We start from the raw sequence: 21,956 nt of genomic DNA on the forward strand, positions 1-21,956 counted from the left end.
CCATGTACACCCTTTCATGGAAACGGTATTCCCTGGTGACAGTGGCCTCTTTCAGCAGGATAATGTGGCCTGCCACAAAGCAAAAATGGTTCAGGAATGGTTTGAGGAGCACAACAATGAGTTTGAGGTGTTGGCTTGGCCTCCAAATTCCCCAGATCTCAATCCAATTGAGCATCTGTGGGATGTGCTGAACAAACAAGTCCAATCCATTGAGGCCACATTTCACCACTTACAGGACTTAAAGGATCTGCTGCTAACATCTTGGTGCCAAATACCACAGCACACCTTCAGGGGTCGAGTGGAGTCCATGCCTTGATGGGTCAGAGCTTTTTTGCCAGCAAAAGTGGGACCAACACAATAAAGGTGGTCATTGTTTATGCCTGATCTGTGTATATATGTGTGTGTGTGTATAAATAAAAAATTTTAACTTTGATTTCATATAGGCCTTATTATATTTTGTACTGTATTTATTTTATGTTAGGGGCATAGTTTTTAAATATTTATTAAAAATATGTACAATTCCATAACTAATAAAGTCATCATAATAACATCACCATGAACCCTTTCAAGGACAAGTATCTCCTTTTTTTTTTAATCACTTTTGTCAGTATACGATGATCACCAACAGCGAACCCTATTTACCATGATTTTGTAACTGATTATTTACAAATTTATATTGTAGAAAAATGAACGGTAAACTGTCTTTCCAATAAACACTTAGAAATAAAATTCTAATAAACACGAAATAAAAGATGTGTGACCTTGAGCACAATTCAACCCTGCTACCATCAATTTTGTTACGTAGCCTATAATGTAGGCTATATGTAAATATATTTTTTATTATTATTTAATTTAGCTGGAGATGACAGTGCAGTTTCTTAGAACTTTTTAAGGCTTTGAATATATATATATATATATATATATATATATATATATATATATATTTAAATATAATTCACTTTAAAAACACCTTGTGGAAATGTAGGCTAAATTGCACCCGTTTCGTGGAATGACCTGGTCGCACCTCTCCGTTCTTGCATTATCTCGGAGGTTTGAACTCGGCGCATGTGGCATGTTGTGTGAGCTGACGTGATCGCACTGTAACAGAGCAGAGTGGGAGGGATTTGAGGGTGGGAAGAGAGAGAGTGTCCCCCCTCCCCCGCGCCTCCTCCTTTCCGTCCTCTCCATCCGCGCGCATAGCAGCCCGCGCGGATGCTGCGTCCACGGTCCTCAGCGCGCAGCTCAGCGAGGGGGCTCTCATCACACATCGCATATAAAATCCAAATACTGCATCACCACGCTTTACCACCTTTTAGATTTACACGTTCAAGAAGAAGCTTAAAAACAAAGAAAATACATTTGCCTTTTTTGATACATTGGTCAAGACGGACATCTCAAAACGATGTCTCCATCTCTAATTTTTTCCTCTGCGGAACCTCCATCTAACCAGGCAACAACTGCACTATTTTAGGATCCATCATCTCCATCCGTAGTAAACACACTGCTGAACACCTGGGTGATAAAGGACGACATGATAACAGCTACTGAGTGAATCCAGCCGCTCTTGTGTTTCTCCAGGATATTCCCTTTTCCCAACAAACCACGGCAATGTCCTTGGAGCATGGCCTGGTGAGTATCTGATATTTACATCAATCGGGATGTGTTTGCCATGGTAACAGTTGGCAGTTCGTTTTCATTAATGACCGCTCTCTGTCATACTGTTAAATTGTACCTGCATATGTTTTTCTAATGCAGATCTCTTTGTCATGTATTTTGATAGCTGTCAGGAACGTTAAAACTACTGCAGTGAAGCCTTAATAATCTACTAGTTATCTAATTATTCCCAATGACACGTTTTCTCATCTATGAGGTGTTTTGTTGACTATTTACCATCCCTTGTCTTTTAATTGTGTTGGACTGGATGACTTCCCAGGGTATTCTGACGTTTTCCTACATAGAAAATGCTCTCATTTTGTTAGTAAACCAACCAAGTACACGTACATCCAGCTAATAGTTGTGTTGTTTTTGTCTAACATCTCTGTGAGCGTGTACATCTCGCACTGGTACCCACACTGGTCACCTTGCGGAGGGGCATTGCGCTTATTCCGGATGCGAGTGGCGCACCATCCTCTCACGAGCAGCATCTTCGCGCTATTAATTCAATTAACATCGCGAGCCGCTCACGAGACTCAAAAGAATCGCGTTTTGTTTGTAACTATCCGGGCTGTCACACTGGCTTTTTTTGAGAACCGGTCGCCCTCTGAAGGTGACCAGTAAAGGTCATTTTATTGTGGAAAACAGCGCGATGGGAAACACACCTGACTTATGGAGCGCGGTGTGGGAACTTCACTGTCTGAGTTGCTTAAGGTGCTCTGCTGTCATTTTCCTTGGCAACCGTGCGGACTTTTCCTCCTTCCTGCTGCAAGGTGTGCGAAGTATGCTGGGTGTGGGACGAGGAGAGGAGGGGGTAGTTGTAGTCTCGCATGGCTCAGACAGCCCGGTGACCGTGTATGAGTCCGTAAATCTATACTCGACTCTGATTGGCCATTTACGTATGACCGTCAAAGCAGGATCCCAGTTCTGGGGGTTTACATAATTTCAGAGAAATTGAGACTGTTGCAGTGTAACTGTGTAGAATAAAGAGACGTTTAGAAATAGTCACTACTGGCTGATCAATATTACCTTTTTCTTCCTTTCTTTCTTTTTGTACAAACTGATGGCTGTAGAGCAGCATTTGATTTCTCAGGCTAATCAATATATCAGGCTTCTGAAAGCTTCTACGTTCTTTGTGTTTGTACTGTATGTTTGTTTGTTTGCTCAATTTAGAGGGATTGGGCAGTGTTATAGCTTCTGAATTATATCAGTTTTACTAATTACAAATGACCTTCAGGGGTGAAATCAACCTCACAACACCATCCTCTTGAGGTAACAAAAGAAGTTGTTCGACTTGGTGTAAGAATATGAGGATTTGCAGGACAAAAATCATTTTTGGATCATTTTACATCTGGTTTATTTAGATGATGATTATGCTAATGAATGTTAGATGGCACATTCTCATTTTTTAATTTCATATGCAACATCACACAAGTGTATGTGAACCTGGACCACAAAACCAGTCATAAGTCGCACGGGTATATTTGTAGCAATAACCAACAATACATTGTATGGGTCAAAATAATCGATTTCATAAGGATATTAAGTAAAGATCATGTTCCATGAAGATATTTTGTAATTTTTTTGTGTAAATATATAAAAAATTTATTTTTGTGAGTGGATATGCATTGCTAAGGACTTTATTTGAACAATTTTAAAGGTGATTTTCTCAATATTTAGATTTTTTTTGCTCCCTCAGATTCCAGATTTTCAAATAGTTGTATCTCGGCCAAATATTGTCCTATCCTAACAAATCATATATCAATGGAAAACTTATTTATTCAGCTTTCAGATCACATACGTTCGATTGATTGACCTTATGACTGGTTTTGTGGTCCAGATTCACATATGTATAAAATATAAATATTGCCTATATATTTTATAATATATTAATAATAGCATTTACAATAATATTTATTATATTATATATTAAAATTATTAACTATATATATATATATATATATATATATATATATATATATAGGTAAAGTAATGAGTAGTATATGACAGACAGACAAATATGAGATTATATCAAGGTTTCAAACACATCAAGTAGAAAAATATTTAAGCAAAATCTAATATTCCTTTGTCTCCCCTAACAAACTGATTTTCAAAGTTTATCTTATATATTGCTACTGATGTACAGCTGTACGTTTTTTGCATTGATTATTACAAAGTCAGCTTTAGTGTCATTAACTGACTTGACTGTTTTGTTTTTTTTCTTCCCTCATTGCGAGTAAATTTATATCTGGTAGCCTGTAAACTTCATAGAAAGAAAAAAAAAAGAGTTATTGGTGCTCTAGTTCTCTGTCCAGGTTGCCCCAGTTTGAATGCTGCTGTTGCAGTAATAAGGAAAGTTGACCTAGAAGATGTCTGGACAAAACCGCAGCTGTCTTCTATGGATAAGAAATAATGTAAAAGTTGCATTGTTTATTTAAATTTTATAAGCTGTATTTATAATATAAATAAATATTAAATACATTTTTGTACATACTTTATAGTTTTTGTCTTTTTAACTAAAAAAAACAACTGTGACATCCTGCAAAGAATGATTATCAATAAACATACACTCTATGAGCATGTATAAGACAATGATATTTCCTGTGGAGCATGTAGTGTTGCGGATGCGTCTTGACACATGAATGGCAGAGCTGATGCTGGGTTAGATAACATGTGTAGACCCAGGCATGGTGAAAACTAATGACCCATGGGATGGGGGTTCATGGTTATATTTCATCTCCATGAGATAAACATGACTCCAGCCTGTTTGCAATGCAATCATACCATCCTTGTGCATTCATCAACATCACACAAATGTCTGGACCGTGAGCAGGTATTTAGAATCAAAGCCGAGCAGCTTATGTTACTCCCTACAGGCTCTTACGCCAATGCAGTCCATGTCTCGCTTTGAAAGCCTGAAACCAGTGTAACGAATACAGGCCACTGCAGTGAAGGTGGATGGGAGGAGGTAAAAATGGAAGAGCAAAGAACAGATGGACAGAGAATAAGATTGAAGATAATGGAGTGTGCGTGTGGAGGGGGGTGGAATCTTATGAACTTATAAAGAGAGGAGGTAATGTTCACTTAGAGTAGCATGCGCTGAGTGGTTTTGTGCCCACATGAGAAGATCAGGGAGGCATAATCTTAAATGAGGTAATTCAAGCAGGTTTTGTTAGGGAATGTGCATAAAAAAGTTCAGAAAACACAAACAACCCTGCATGGCAAGCTAATTTCATATCTCAGCAGTGTGTTCAGACTCTGTGTCATGTCAAATGGGTATGTGGATGAATGGCAGAAAAAAAGCATCTTATACAACACTCTCCAGTGTTCAGAGTCATTCTGACCCAAGGCTTTTTCTCCAGTGAGTTGTTGCCTGTTCTTAATTATTACCTTATAGCATATTCCAGAGGGAGTGTGTCTGCTGTGTCCTACTTCGTCAATTTGGGAAAATCACCTTTTTCTCTCCCTCAGTATGACAGCACCTTCATTACCACCACTGTGTTTGATCCTGTTAGTAAAGCCCTGTCAGCAGCAGGGCTGCAGGCCTCTGTGCTGTATTTACCCTTGTCACTGAGACACTACATAAACAGGGAGCTCATGGGAAGAAGAGTTTATTTTCTGCTCTTAAAAAAAAAAAAAAAAACTACCGCTTGACAATTAGATGAGTCCTGTAAAGTGTAGCTGAATTTGTCATTCTGCAGAAATAACTCAAGCGATGTCTTTCCGCTGACATCAAAGCAGCATAGGGCTGGGCTGATTTTTCTTTCCTTTTTTATTCTCTCTATATAATTTCTCTTTGTTCCATTTTTAGAAACTGAACAGAAGGACATTTTTTTTTCTGATTAAAGAAACTCACTGACATTGAATTAGTGTCATAGTTGTAATTTGTTAAAGGGACAGTCCACCCCCCCCCCCCAAAAAAAATTACAGTTACTTACCTGTAAGACTTTCTTTTTCGCTTGGATCACAAAAAGAGATATTTAGCAGATTGTCCAAGCTGCTCTTTTCCATACAATGAAACTGGATGGGGAAGTTGGTCCCTGTTCACTTTCATCATGGCTTGGATGATCTGATGTTCCACGCATGAATGAAGAGTCTCACAGCACACCAACAACAAAAAAAAGAAAAGAAAATTCTGACATCACTTACTCACCATCATGTTGTTCCAAACCTGTAAGATTTTCTTTCTTGTGTGGAACACATACACACTTAAAAAAATATTTAGCAGATTGTTTTATAAAGCAACAAGCCCCAAGAAGCTGTGGTTTATAGTGAATTTATAACTACGCGGAACGGAGTGCTTAAAACCCCCTTAGCTGTTATAAATTCACTGTAAACCATGGCTTCACTGGGATTATTGCTTTTATAAAACAGTTACCACACAATACAAATTTAAAGCCAAAAAATATGCATCAATGCAACTATCATGAAGTAAAATCACTAAAAGTCTCCTTCCACTTGTCCCTGACCGTGAACAGCAACAGAAGTTACATCATTACGCCATTAGATGGCGGCAAAGATTGTCTTTATGAGCGAGTCACTCCAACAGTTGTAAAGACTTTTATATTGAAACTTGTTTTTTTTTTTATTTTTTTTTTTTTATTAAATGCTTGAAAGAAAAGGGAAAAGGAAAAAAGAAAAGAAAAACAGTAACAACAATTGTCATATAACAATAAAACGCCAGAGTCCAACAGTCTTTCAGTCCAGATAAAGTGCCAAGTCCTTAAACACAGCCACTGTTCTCGAAGCTTTCAGGTTTTTAGAAAATTCAATAGAGTCAAAATACATTTTCATCTCATGTTTAAATATTTAAACTTGTTGTAAACATGGAACATGACGCAAATGACATATGCTTTGACTAGCACTGTCAGTGTCAGCGCGGCCCGAGAAAAGCCATTAAAAGTTAAAAGGACAAGATCGCAGCAGACTTTCAAATGGATTTTTTATCATGAACGTAGGACTGACCAGAAAGGAAAATGCTAAATCTGAATGCAGGTAATGCACTCGCTCACTCGATATCTCTCTCACAATGCTCTTCTACACAATGCAGTAAGCTTCATTGAACAAAATCAATTGCATTCCCATGCATTCACTTTCATTGTATGGAAAAGAGCAGCTTGCAGAATGTGCTAAATATTTCTTTTGGTTTTCCACACAAGAAGGAAGAGTCATACGAGTTTGAAACCACAGGAGCGTGAGTAAACGATGACAGAATTTTCATTTTTGGGTGAATTATCCCCTTAAGACATCTCATGTTCAGATTCAGTTTGTTTTATTCTCTAAAAGCTTCTTTTGCCTCGGTCACAATAGTCTCGTACAATTGGTGTTCATATCCGTTTTCATTTAGTAGGTGTTGAGTGAATATGTGTCTTTATTCCCCCATAGAAACTGTCATGCCTTGTTAAACAAGTCCTAGCTGACGTCTGGATGCGAGTGGACGGAAGTGCGGCTAAACTACTTCGCTCAGTGGTTGGGGTGTGTGTTCGGACTCTGTCAGTGGTCTGTCTGTGTAATAAGCGTGAAGTGAGCAACGCACTGACTCATCGAACCTTGCTTGCTTTTTTATTTATTTTTTGTGCCGCAGACCTCTGGATTGTAAATGTTGCCGTTCAACAAAGTAATCTCCTGCATTGTTTCACAGCGTCAGATCATTGGCTCCTGGTGTGAATGTGGTGGATAGACTGGTGTGGCCCTTATTTAATGTTTGAATATGGGTTAGAGTTTCTTCTAGCTTTAGGGGGTTGTGTTTGTGTGTGTGTGTGTGTCTGTGCCCATGAGTGGGTGTGAGCGCGAGTACTTCTCTGTTAGTTACTTAGACACATTACATAAGGCGCTGAACAATTTATGTAATGCTTGGCCCTCTGTCTCTCCCTTTTAACTTTAGCAGATTGGGCTGGGTTGTGGTAGTCAGGGCCGGTCTGAGCAAGGCAGTCCTGAGAAAGCTCAGCAGAGTATCAACAGTGTCTTACCGAATGGCACTAGAGCACACTTGCTGAAAGGTTTGGGAAAACACGGATCAATATGAATAATCAGCATAATCTCCAGACCATCTGCCTCCTGCACGCTGAACATAACTGCACGGTTAAGCAGTCTCTTGGTGAGGGAAATCTGCATAGACCCATTACTGAATGTGACCCCAAAAGACACAAATGTGCTCAAGCACATATCATGAAAAAAAAAATCTGCAATCTGATTGGCTGCTTTCATGTTTAGAGGGTACTGTGTTGATGCAAGAGTGTTTTTTGAAGGAGAATGTTAGTGCCATTATGCTAGTTTTGCTTTAATCAGATATCCATGTCGAATTTGACATTTTTTGGAGACACTATAGCGTTTGAAAGTTAGGGGACCGAAAGATTTATTTTCTGAAGGAAATTAATACCTTTAATCAGCATTAAATTGATCAAACGTGATCAATGAAATCTATAAAGTTACAAAAGATTTCTATTTTTTAAATAAATGCTGTTCTTTTGAACATTTTTATTCATCTAAAGAAAATGTAGCATGGTTTCCACAAAAATATTGCACTAAATATAGCACTGATCCCCGTGTACATATTATGTATTATTATAGTAATTACAATAACGTTGTAATACTAAACCTGAACCTAACCTTAACCCTTAACCTTGTAGTTACCTTATATTACCCAGTAATTTCTTAGGTAAGTATGCTTTAAGTACATGTGCACAAGTGCATACTGTAAATAAAGGGCAACCATGACATGTTCTTGAACTACAAATCAGCATATTAGAATGATTTCTGAAGGATCGTGTGACACTGAAGACTGGAGTAATGATGCTGAAAATGTAGCTTTTGCCATCACAGGATAAATACATGCATTTTAAAATATATTAAAATAGAAAAGTCTATTTTAAATTGTACTAATATTTCACAACATTACTGTTCTTACTGTATTTGGATTAAATAAATGCAGCTATGGTGAGCATAAGAGACTTTTTTCTCCAAAAAAACTGACCTCATATGTTTTCTGTACAACCATCTCACCACCATTTAGATGATATCTTTTTTGGAGGGTGTAATCTTTTACAGATAACACCTGGCCCTAAACAACAACTAAAAAATAAACTGTGGTTGGTCATGTTACACGGCGCTCAGTCAGTATTTTCCCATCTAAGTAGGCGGTTCTTGGCCAGAAAAAGCTGCAATGAAGAGCAGACCAGACTTTTCACTGTCCTGTTTGGGTACACTAGACTAACACATACTCAGCTCGTTGTCTGTTAATTTATGTTGTACTTCAGATAATTTGCTTTCAACTCCCAATAAGCGTGCAGTAACCTCAGCTCCGTTTTATACATTTTACCATTTTCCCCCCTCAAAATCAGTGCAGAAAAAGTGAAAAATATCCATAGATTGTGTCTGGGCCTACACATGACCCCTGATTATCTCTTGAGTCTTGACTGTGCGGAACCTTCCTGTTGTGCATATATGCAGTGCATCAGAGAAGAAGAGGAAAAGGAGGGGGAAAGGAAGGCTGGGGTTAGTGAGTCAGCATGAGAATGATGACACTCCTGCACACTGCCTACACAAATACTCACACAGCACGCTGCATACCCCAGACTCATCACCATATTTAAGCAGTCTTGCATAGCCAGAACTTGACTAAACCGCATACAGCCTGGTCCACGTTGGAACCGTGAACTTAGATAGGAATGGATTGCCTGACCAACCACATTTCATTTCATAGTTCAGTTCAAAATGCTTTTGCCGCAGTTTGGGATGGATGTTGGTCATTAAATTTTATATAAAATTTTTAAATATTTAAATTAAAGCCATTTTCAAACTTTATATATATTCATTTATATTTATAATATTTAATTATATTTATTTCCAGTTCATTTTATTTGATTAATTCCAACTTTTTTTTTCTGGCAGAAAAAAAACTCACAGGTCCATGATGAATCACAGTTCATTTTGGGTTTTTTTACTGCATTTTGCCAAGTTTTTCTGAAATAGTTTATACCACAAACATAAAAGATCACAGATTATACCACAAGTGTGAAAAGACAAGCATAAAAAAATAATTAATTAATATGAATTCTTAAAATATTACATATATTTTAGTTAAATAATTTTCTATATTTAATATTTCAATATATTTATTATTCCGATACCAAAACACAACTTTGTTTCCAGACGGACTGCTAAAAAAACCCTGTCTTTTACTCCTGGATGTTGAATAGAGTCAGCCAATCAAATTAGACATTGCCAGATTGAGAAAGTTCTTTCCAGTTTTGTGTGCTGTGTGCATCAGACGCTCAGTGAACGGACCGTGGGTGGTCTGTGGGCGTGCCGTCTGAGGCTGAGACTGTCATCTAAGAGAACATAGGGACAGATACAGAGGCATGCTGGGAGATGGAAAGAAAAAAGAGAAAGATGAAGTCGGAAGATGGTATTAGGGGCAAAATTAAAGAGATAGAGAGGAAACTCTGTGCTAGCGTCAATGTGATTGTGTTTGTGTTTGTGAGCGAGTGAATAAGAACCAAAGTGTGTGTGTGTCGGGATATAGCGAGGCCGAAGGAGCTTTGTGGGAGTCAGATGCATCTGTAGGTTTCCATGGCAACTATGGGCCAATGCAGTGGTCTGGATTGCTAGGGATACAGTATATGCTATATGCATCACCATCTGTGAGAGCACACATTTCTCGTACTGTATACCTCACTGTATGTCCGGGAATATTAGTTGTGTTGCGCTTGAAATGGACTGACCTCTCTGTTTAGCATAATTGCTGTCGCAAAAACCTGTCTAATACCTTATTAACGAGATTAAGGGAAATGTGTGACTCAATTAGAACACAAAAGACCTTTGAATTGAGGTGAAAATGTGCTGATACGTTTGAAAGAATTAGCTTGGAGCCATCTGACTGTATGCTCGCTCTGTCTCTTAAGGAATGCCCACTATATTCTGAGTTGCTGCCCACATGAGCACTTTAAAGACTGTAATGTGTTATTCTGTCTGTGTGTCTCTGCAGGCTTCCTCGCCAATCCCAACATCCTGCACCCTTTGAATCTTAACGCATCAGCGCTGCAAATCTACAAAATATCCCCCTCTTTGCTCTCATTCTCTGTGTCCTGATGGATTGGAAGCGGCCAGATCCCTCGTTCTGTTGACCCTCGGGGTGAGGGGGTTGAGTAGAGAGGACAGAATTTCTCCAAATACACTATAAGTGTCTGGCTGCCGTTGTCCCAGTTCCCTCCTCTGATGGAGAGTTAGAAGAACTGGAGGAACTACCGGGGAGGGAGTGGAGTGGAGGAGCAAATTCGATCCCAAAAAATCTCAAGCCAAGAATCATCACTAAGACTAACCTCACGTTGCTGAAACCTCCTGGACGAGAAGAAGTCATATAGTTCAAACATCGTGGACCGAACACCTTAAGGCTCAAGATGTCCACCACAGCGACTATGGGTGAGATGGCCAACAGTGCAGTGGAGTTTTACCCCAAGCGGGGTGGAGGAAGTGCAGAATCCAACCATGCTGGTGACTTTGGGGTGTCGTTGGATGAGCTCCGGTCTCTGATGGAGCTGAGAGGAGCCGAGGCCTTGCAGAAAATTCAGGAGAGCTTTGGAGATGTAGAAGGCCTATGCCAGAGACTCAAGTCTTCCACCAGTGATGGTGAGAGAAATGTTTTACTTATTTTCTGTCTTGATTTCTTGACATCTCAGTCAGTTTAAATGTCCCCCTCTCCTACACTAAGCTTCCAAAAAAGGGATTTTCACTGCAATGTCATAGAAGAACCATTTTGAGTTCCCCAAAGAAACTTTCAGGGAACAGTTCTTAAAGGATTAGTTAACTCCAGAATTAAAATTTCCTGATAATTTACTCACCCCCCATGTCATCCAAGATGTTCATGCCTTTCTTTCTTCAGTTGAAAACAAATTAAGGTTTTTGAGGAAAACATTCCAGGATTTTTCTTCACATAGTGGACTTCATCAGGGACCAACGGGTTGAAGGTCCAAATTGCAGTTTCAGTGCAGCTTCAAAAGGCTCTACACGATCCCAGATGAGGAATACGGGTCTTATCTAGTGAAGCAATCTGTCATTTTCTAAAAAAAAAAAATAAAAATAAAAATTTATATACTTTTTAACCACAAATGCTTGTCTTGAACTAGCTCTGAAGTACCAACCCAGTGTTTACAAAGTGAAAGTGCAAACACCCTTTACCAAAAAAAGGTTTTTCCAACACTTTCCAACATGACTACGTAATGCATTAAGTCTGCATTGCAGAGCTAGTGCAAGATGAGCATTTGTGTTTAAAAAGTATATACATTTTTATTTTTTTTTAGAAAATGACAGATTGTTTCACTAGATAAGACCCTTATTCCTCAGCTGGGATCGTGTAGAGCCCTTTGAAGCTCCATTGAAACTGCAATTTGGTCCTTCAACCCGTTGGTCCCTGATGTCCACAATGTGGAGAAAAATCCTGGAATGTCAAAAACCTTAATTTCTTTTCGACTGAAGAAAGAAAGACATGAACATCTTGGATGACATGGGGGTGAGTAAATTATCAGGAAATTTTAATTCTGGAGTGAACTAATCCTTTAAAAGAACTATTAGAAAGAACATTTTTATAATCTTTTTCCACTATAAAGAATCTTTTATGGAATGGAAAGGTTCCATGGATGTTAAAGGTGCTACATGGAACCATCGATGCCAATGAAGAATCTTTATTTTTAAGAGTGTAGCTCATTATTTCTCATCAGATGTAGATGTTTATCTTTAAGCTGCGCCTTCAAATACGCCTTCAAACCCCAAATATTTCCCTTTCTTTCCTCCTTTCTCTTTATTTCTCTCTCACCTCTTCACTCTACTTGTCCACCACCTCTTTCTCTGTCTCACTCGGCCAACTTCCCACTCTGGGTGCACGCGTCGTGTTGGGTTGCTTAGCGACGGCGCTGTCGGTGGTGAGGTGGGTGTAGAGAGAGGGGTTACTGGGTAAACAGAGTTGGAGAGACTCACTCACTAGAGTCAGTGACTCGAAAGGTCCCTGCAGTGATCACAATTCTTGGCATATCCATCCATCCTCTTCTGACTCGTAATTGAATGTGTTGCTGTGATGACTGCAGATGAGAATTTAGATAGCAGAGGAGATAATGCTCAGTCATGAGAAACAGATAAACTCCATAAAACTCAAATTGAATTGTACTGATTGAGAGTATTTATGGATTTATGATGAAGCTATTGCTTGTGGTTCTTTCGTCCCTTCAGATGTCTTCTAATATGTGTTTTTTTGGAATGTTTATGGTTAGTTTCTATGGATGCACTGATGTTAAAATTGTAGCCAGTTTGATAAGCTCATAATTAATTATGATCATTTTTACTTGTATGGAACAAGTGAATTTTGGCCTCAGAACATTATAACGTACACTATGAAAATTGATATTCATTTTGAGACATGCTAAAGATTACATTTAATAGTGTTATTAAAATAGTGTTTTTAACATTAACTTTAAGTGAGTGTTACTGTCTATGTAAAAATAGGGAAAATGGAAAATGAGCATGCACAATTAACTATCAAATACCGATTAAATAAAAAATGATCTGATATCAGCAGATAATCAATATGGTATAGACATATTGTGCATCCATATTAGTTTACTTTGTATGTTTTTGTTTTTTTAGAGGGGTCATGTTGTGACTTTTGTAAAAGCACATAAAAATTACCATCAGGAAATTAGCTGAGAAAATTTTTATTCCTTAGAGGTTGCTTTTTCATAGCTCATTAAACTATTAGTCTCTGATGTTTATTCTCCGATTACTTAGGAAAAATGCAAAATGTTGGCATATAGTAAAAGAACAGAACTGTGAAATTAATCAGAATCAATGAAATCAATCATTTCATTCTGAAATCTCTATTTTTGGTATTGACTTTTTGGCAAATCTGAGCACAGATTGTGACATTGCTTGAGGAGACACATGTGAGATTAGTAAGCAAAAGTTTCAATTTGCTCTTCATTTCATCGCATTGGTGACTAGAAACATCTGAGATATTATTGAGATTTCATGTGTGATTTTCTTCCCTGCAGGATGTCAGTGAGGGATGAATGCCTACTGTGCAGTTTTTGCTTAGATTTTCTAGTACTGCATCCTGCTGTTGTGTAAAGACTATCTCACCCCCCACAACCACTTTAAGGCCAGAAACATACTCTTCGAACATATGCAAACACAGACCCAGATGTTTAGCCAATTCCCCATTGTACACACTTACACACATTATTGAATTACTGTGGCACTAAGAAACCTCAGTGCTCAAGGGGGCAATGGAGTTACCTTCAAATATCTGTGTCGTTAAAATGAATGTTTCATTTTTCTGGCTTCATCTAGCTAGAAACATGTTGGCATGCTCAGTTAGAGTCTTCTCAAACTGCTTCGCCATGACAGAAGTTTACCTGAAAGGGAAAGATGATAATAGAAGACAATTTAGCATAATGCCCATTATAGCGCCTATTGTGGCGATACTGAGAGAATGTAATCCATAGTTGTGTTAAATATGAATGGACTCTATGCCAGCAAGTGCCTACATATTTCTGCTTAAATCTAATCTTTGCAAGATTTCAGAATAGAAGTGGTTCTCAACCTTTTTGACTCCAAAGGCCATAATTGTCCACAACAATAATCGAAGGCCCCATTTATAGATGGCTTCCTCTCCATCTAATGTTTATATAATATATTTTATTGCTAATTTATCTTTATCTGTTATTTGGCATAACTGGAAAATGTCCATGGAGTTTTAAGATTTTATTAATTTAGATGACTTTTCCAAATCTAGAATTCGCACACTTTTAAAATGAGTCTTCCTCATATATCCCAGTTTTTCAAGACAATGAGAATCCTGGTTCTTCAAAAAAACAAACAAAAAAAAACACTGCACTGCACTGTGGTGACAACTATAGGCTAAAGCAGAAGCGATCATGCTTAGTCTATTGCTATCTAACACATTTTGGGAACACAGTGATGCATGAAATTGAGCTTGTGTAGCTGGAAGCATTTGCGTCTTAAATAGTGAATATTGTTACGGCCTTGTCTTCCACATTCTACCTCTTGGGGGCAGTATGATGTTAAAATGTGATTGGCTGGAGACTTAATTGTTAATTGGTTAACATGTGGGTGGAAAGTATAAAAGTTTATAGTAGTCGGCTCAACAGTACTTCCTCTGGTGGAACTCGGTTCTCCAGAGAAGTCATCTGCTCCATCTCTATTTTCTTTTGATATTCATCAACATTTATTGCCCCATTGAATCATTATTTTCTTTTATTGTTTAATCCCTAGACATGGTGTTATTCTTGTAACTTATAATTTACTTTGTAAATAAATAATCATATAATTCAGTCTGTTTGTGTGTGTGATCCTCTTTATTTGATGGCTAGGAACGAGTTAGCCGTGACAATATGCCTTGACAATTTTTCTTGAGCTGATTGGTCGACCATATAGTTTGGAAGAAGATCAGAAGTATAAAAACATAACAAGCCCAGTTTAATTTGGTTATTTTTATAGTTAATAGTATATTATAGTTATAGTTAATATATTATAGTTTGGTTATTTTTATAGTTAATAGTATATTATAATTAATAATCAAAATCCCACCATCAGTGCCATTAAGCAGGAAGACATCTTCTTGTGTGAGTCTTTTAAACTTCATCCTACTTGAGGACAGAGCAGAAACTAAAAAGCACCATTACAATATTACATATCACTCAATACATCTCAGCTGATTGGAATGATTTATTTGATTAAAGATCAGAATTTTTTTTAAAAAGTGCTAGAATCTATCATTCACTAGACATTTTGCTTAATCAATCAATCAATCAATCAATCATTTATTTATGAAGCACTTTAAAAACCGCAAAAGTGCTGTACAAGAAAAACATTTCAATACATACACAAAATGCTAAAAATAATAATAGCAATTAATTAAGATACATAAGTAAATACCTATAAAACTAAACATCAAACGCCTGTGAGTACAAATAGGTCTTAAGACGTGATGTGAACATCTGCAGAGAGGTTGAAGAACGCACAGAGAAGGGAAGATCATTCCATAGCCTAGGGGCCACAACTGAGAAAACGCGATCACCTCTACACTTAAGACATGTACGTGGAACCATTAGCATAATCTGCGAGTTAGATCTTAGCAATCTTGAGGAGGATTGAATTTTCAATAAATCCTTGATGTACTCTGGGGCCAAGCCATTTAAGGCTTTAAAAACGAATAACAAAACAGGTTATTTACCCCAAAAATGTAAATAGTCATCAGTTACTCATTCTCATGTTGTTTCAAATCCATAAGACTTTCACTCATGTTTGAAACACAAATGAAAATTTTTTTATGAAACCTGAGGGATTTCTGTCCTTCCATTGAATGTGCATTACATCAAAACTTTGACTGTTCAAAAAGTTGATAAAAACATTGCAAACAGAATCCATGAAACAAGCTGTTTTATCCAGGTCTTCTGAGGAGACACGATCACTTTATATGATGAACGGATTTAACCCTTAAATGCATACCTCGGGTCTTTAGTGACCCGGGACATCATTCACTACCCTCCTCCTTGTTCATTTTTTAAAGTTAGACATCAACCTTCTTGGTATTCCTCAATCAATTCATTATAAAGTATATAACAAGAAAAAAATCATAAAATTATAAAAGAATGCTTTTTTTTGTATTCATTTTTTGGAAAAAAAATTGTATAGGGTCGCTAATGACCCGAGGTGTGTATGAGTGTAGGTATATTTTTTCTTCACAACAATAATTGAATCTTAGATGACGGAATAAGTGCAATTCACCTTTATTCCACATGGTGGCAATGTCTGACACAATGCTGAAGTGACGACTCATTCAGACAGAAAACGAAATAATAAGAAAAACATGAAATGGCTCAGCGATTTACTGCAGAGCAAGTATGGACGCAATCAAATATGACTGTAACTATTACTGGATTGATCTGGTGAAGCTGTTAGCGATCGAAATATTGATTTAGAAGATGTTGAAAATTTATATCGTTTTGAGAATACGTTTGAGATCGCGAATGGGCTCATATTCGTGACCTCAAACATAAAACTAGCCTATTATTTGCTGAATTTACTGGGAAATGAGCTCTGACGAGGACAGTGATGATGGCATAAATCATCTGCTCAAACGGAGCCCTTTCAAGCTCCAAAAGGTAACAAAAATGCTTTATTTTATTTTTCTGTAATTGTTACTCTAATATCAGAGGAGTTTTATATAATCGTGATAGGTTGAGATCCTTCCGTGTTAGATATAGTTCCGGGTCGATAAAGACCCGAATATGTAAGAATGATTGGTGAAACTGTCATGCATTTAAGAGGTTAAAGGCATAATTTACCACTGGTAAGATGGGTTTTTAATAAAACTTGGCTGTTTATGCAGTAAAAGCTACATGACTTGAGAAAACAAAAAAACTTCAACACCCATAATGCACAGGGCTCAATCTGCCTGTCTGTGGCCAGGGATACAAAAATATGGAAGAATGCGTAGTTTTACCAAAAACACTGGAGCTGATAAATAAACCAAGAGATCTGGGTGCAGGGGCCCGTTTCAGAAAGGAGGTTAAATGAAAACTCTGAGTATGTTCACGCTGAAATGAGGGAAACTCTGGGTTTTCCGTTTCAGAATGGGAGGTATGTCAAACCCGAGAAAGAAGGTTAAGTCAAGCCTGTTTCTGAAAGAGAGGTAACTCTTACTTAGAGTCAGTTACCCTCTGTTATTATTGCATCCTGTTAAATTATTTTTTTCTTCTTCTTTTTTTTTTTTTTGCACGTGGGATACCATGATAATGAATATTAGTTCAATAACTTACCATTCTACCAGTTTTCAACTCTGATATTTTAACAGTGATAAGAATTAAACTTGCATTGACTCAGAAGTATGGGGACGTCCTTTTGTCACGTGCTGTTGCCATGGTGAATCGTAATATCGGAGCTCCATTGATGATGGTTTTTCATAGTCGTGGTGCACGCGCTTAACTCCGAGTCAACCTACTCAGAGTCGATTGAACTAACTCAATTCAGCTTTTCTGAAACTGAAAACTCAGAGTTTCCCATTTGAGGGTAAGTCAACTCAGAGTTCAAGTTTTAACTCAGAGTTGGTTGAACCTCCTTATTGAAACGGGCCCCAGGTATCATTGAAAAAGAGTACACATTGTTCATTTATATATACTATGACACTTTAAAATAGTGCTTGCTTGACACGTGATTCATTTGTATATCTTCATGAAGGTTTTGAACAGTCAAAGTTTTGGTTGTGTGGACTTTAAATGGAGGAACAGAAGTCTCTCAGGTTTCATTAAAAATATATTTTTTGTATTTCGAAGATGACGGAAAGTCATATGGGTTTGGAACAACATGAGAGTTAGCAGATGATGGCAGAATTCTCATTTTTGGGTGAACTATCCTTTAGTAATTTTTGTAGCGACAGTTGGAAAATGTGGTTGTTAGATGTTGCCCATCTGTGTAAAAGCCCTTTCAGGAGTTACACCTAAAAAAAACAAACACAAAAGGTTTTGAAACTTCCATCGGTGTAATGGTTGAGAAGATGTGAAAGCTTTCAAACCAGCTATATGTATGGAGATAGCTAACAGCTGTCATCAGGAACTGCTCTGTTGACAGGTGATAACAAAACCTGATGCTTCTGATGCTAATAGTCATACAATAAATGGAGTTTGCCTCTAAGTGCAAGTAGAAGCAGAACTAATCCTGTTACATGGCCATGACAAAGCAGAGACAACAGGAGAGGAAACCAGAGGGGGTGGAGATGAAGTGATGCTGAATAAGGCTGACACTGTGAAGATGAGGCCCTGAAAATGGAAGTCCATTAGTGTCTCTCCATCCTCTCCAGCAATGCATTTCAGTTGAGCTTCAGTGTGCAGACCGCAGATCCACGAATCTCAGCCTGCAATAAACACTATTTTCAGTGCAGGGCGTGGACGTATCAATCTATCAGCCTGAACGTACACAGATACCTGTTCTGCTGCAGCAGGACATGGAGATCCGAGAGCAATGGGGGTGGAGGGTGGAAAGAGAATGAACAAGAGAAGCGAGAGAGAGAGAGGGAGGTTAGGAAGGAATGGAAGGAGAGAGAAGGAATTCTGGTACAGCTTGCCGCATTGTCAAGGACACACCAAGGGGAGATGGCGAGAGAGAGTGAGAGTGAGTGAGTTGGGTGGGGGGGAGAAGGAGGGGGGTGTTTGAAAAGCAAGAGATTCTTTAAAGCGAATGGATGCGGGCATGGCTACTCAGCAGTTTTTCTTAAAGGGACAGTTCATCTAGAAATGAAAATCTTGTCTTCGTTTGTTCACCCTCCTGTTGTTCTAAACCTGTATGACATTCTTTCTTCTGTTGAACACAAAAGGAGAAATTTTGAAGATGTGCTGGTCGCTCTTTTCCATGCAGTTACAATGAATGGGGACTGGAACTTTAGAGCTTTAAAATAGACACAAAAGTATCATAAGAGTGGTTCATTTGACGTTTGCTGTACATTATGGAGTGTTAAGAAGTCATACAATAGCTTTGTGAGAAACAGACTGAAATGTATTGATTTTGCTTTATAGGGGGGAGTTTAAATTATTTTTCACTGATAATCCCCTCTAGCAAGCTGCAGTTACTGAGTAAACTAGATTCATAAATGAATCATTCAGTTTTGTAACCCGGATCAGTCCGAATCATTTCGATTGGATATGTGAATCACTCAGCCAAATGCCTGAAAATATATGCTTCGGGAAAACAATTCCTTCAGAAATCAGACATAACTGATTTTCAGATGTGCCAAGGTTGGCTAGGTGAGATTTTCAGTAAATAATAACTTAAATTTCAGTATTTTTCTCTCTGCTGTTTACCGTAGCAACTAGTTAGTGAGCAAATTAGATCAGTCTGATTCATGAATAATTCATCAAACTCACCAAAAAGATTATTTTAAAACAAATGATTCCTTCACAATTCAGCTGCTTTTCTCATGAATGTGCCAAGAAGACTAGAAAGATTTTCAATGAATAATCACTTTCAGAAATTATTTTTCTCTCACCATTCTATCACATGACTTCAAAAAGACTTTGAAGATGCACTTTGAAGTGCATGATTTGTATGGACACTTTGATACTTTTATTGTGCTTTTGTGTCCTTGTTGAATCTTGAAAGGTCCCCATTCATTGTACTTTAATGGAAAAGAGAGACAAACATTTCTTTAAAAAATATCTCTTTTTGTGTTTCACAGAAGATATAAAGGTGCGTGAATACTTTTCGGTAAAGTTTTACAATAAGGTCTCAGTTGTTAACATTAGTGAATGCATTAGATAACACACCAACAATGAGCAATATTTCTTAAGGTGAAACACTGCAGGTGAATACGGTAAAAAAAAATTAACTAATAGTTATAGTTAAAGGCCCAGTTTCACAGACAGGGTTTAGCCTAAGTCAGGATTAGACTTTAGTTCATTTAGGATATTTAAATAGCTTTTATAAATGTACACTAGAAAAAAAAAACATTACTGGTGTTCATCTTGAGTCAAAACAATGTCACTGACATATTTTAAGATATTTCAGTACAAGTTGCTTTCAGTTAAAACAGCTCTAACATGCATTTTAGTTTAGGACTAGCTTAAAGGGTTAGTTCACCCAAAAATGAAAATTCTGTCATTTATTACTCACCCTCATGCCGTTCTACACCCGTAAGACCTTCGTTAATCTTCAGAACACAAATTAAGATATTTTAGTTGAAATCCGATAGCTCCGTGAGGCCTCCATAGGGAGCAATGGACGCTTCCTCTCTCAAGATCCATAAAGGTACTAAAAACATATTTAAATCGGTTCATGTGAGTACAGTGGTTCAATATTAATATTATAAAGCGACAAGAATATTTTTGGAGCGGCAAAAAAAAAAAAACTAAATAACGACTTATTTAGTGATGGCCGATTTCAAAACACTGCTTCATGAAGCATCGGAGCACAAATGAATCAGTGTATCGAATCTGCTGTTCGGAGCACCAAAGTCACATGATTTCAGCCGTTGGCAGTTTGACACGCGATCTGAATCATGATTCGATACACTGATTCATTTATGCTCCGATGCTTCATGAAGCAGCGTTTTGAAATCGGCCATCACTTTATAAGTCGTTATTTTGTTTTTTTGGTGCTCCAAAAATATTCTCGTCGCTTTATAATATTAATATTGAACCACTGTACTCACATGAACTGATTTGAATATTTTTTTAGTACCTTTATGGATCTTGAGAGAGGAAGTGTCCATTGCTCCCTATGGAGGCCTCACAGAGCTATCGGATTTCAACTAAAATATCTTAATTTGTGTTCTGAAGAACACAATGGCTCAGTGTAGGAGAAAAAACTCATTTTGAGAAAATGGCCTTTAAAAATATGTATTGTAATGGAAATCTATACACAAATAGATAAAGTGCCAAAAAATAAATGCTTAAAGGTGGGTTGTGGATGTTTTCTTATTACTAGTTGGGGAAAAAAACACTGTATTAAAACTAGAAGTCAAAAAGCCCAAAATCTCAAAATTGAAAAAACAGCATTTTAGCCTGTAGTGTCTCGCCTTAAAACATTTATTAATCTTTGTTAATGTTATTATAATTACATTAATTTAATAACACCACACTGTAAAAAATCAAAAGTTGAGAAAATTAAAAAGTTTAAGGCAACAAACTTGAGCAGATTTTTGAGTTTTCTCAACTTGTTGTATTCAGTTTATACAACAAAAAGTTGAGAAAACTCAAAAATCTGCTGAAGTTTGTTGAAAAATCTTTTAGTATATGATCATGAAATTATCATTAAGACAAATAAAGGCTGTCAAAATTGGGTTCTTTGTAAGTTCAGGTTAACTAATGTGAATAAATGGAACACTGTTGTATAGTGTTACCGCATGAGTTTGTCATCTTCATTCATCTTCTGTCCTTCCTGACTCTCTCTCTCTTTCACTCATACGTCCACTTCTCATTTAGAGCGTTGTATAATCATGCATTCAGTAATGGTAATAGCAAGGTTTAGCGCTGAGTGCGGGTATGGAGTGACTGCGATCAGTGTATAACCCTCAGGTGCTCTGGCCAACAGTTGACCCGATGCTCTGACTCAGTCATGGTATACATACCAGCCCATACATTTCTCCTTTGTCCACTTAAAGTATTTTCTGGTTGGATTGTCCTGTCCTTATCAGTCCCTGAAGCATGTTCGCCGCACACACACATGCACATTCATAGACTGACGTCAATAGTGCCTCATTCAGCTGAGCTGTAATGCTGGGTTTCACTCCAGGTGACTCTACT

At 37.6% G+C, this 21,956-nt stretch overlaps 1 protein-coding gene across 5 annotated transcripts in view; it reads left to right on the plus strand.

Annotated features, from left to right (window-relative positions):
• Positions 1 to 1,124: 1,124 nt before the first annotated feature.
• atp2b3b (ATPase plasma membrane Ca2+ transporting 3b) overlaps positions 1,125 to 21,956 on the plus strand; it is a 74,943-nt gene continuing 54,111 nt past the window's right edge. For 2 of the 5 annotated variants that reach the window (XM_048179253.1, XM_048179255.1), the window contains exons 1-2: positions 1,126 to 1,629; positions 10,640 to 11,280. In XM_048179253.1, coding sequence (XP_048035210.1) covers positions 11,052 to 11,280 — 229 coding nt within the window. In that variant the 5' untranslated portion in view covers positions 1,126 to 1,629; positions 10,640 to 11,051. Of the gene's footprint in view, positions 1,630 to 10,639; positions 11,281 to 21,956 lie in introns of all 5 variants that reach the window. The other 3 variants (XM_048179254.1, XM_048179256.1, XM_048179257.1) reach the window with 2 other exon arrangements.

The sequence above is a fragment of the Megalobrama amblycephala genome, linkage group LG24, assembly GCF_018812025.1.
Source record: "Megalobrama amblycephala isolate DHTTF-2021 linkage group LG24, ASM1881202v1, whole genome shotgun sequence".
In the NCBI taxonomy this organism is placed as follows: Eukaryota; Metazoa; Chordata; class Actinopteri; order Cypriniformes; family Xenocyprididae; genus Megalobrama; species Megalobrama amblycephala.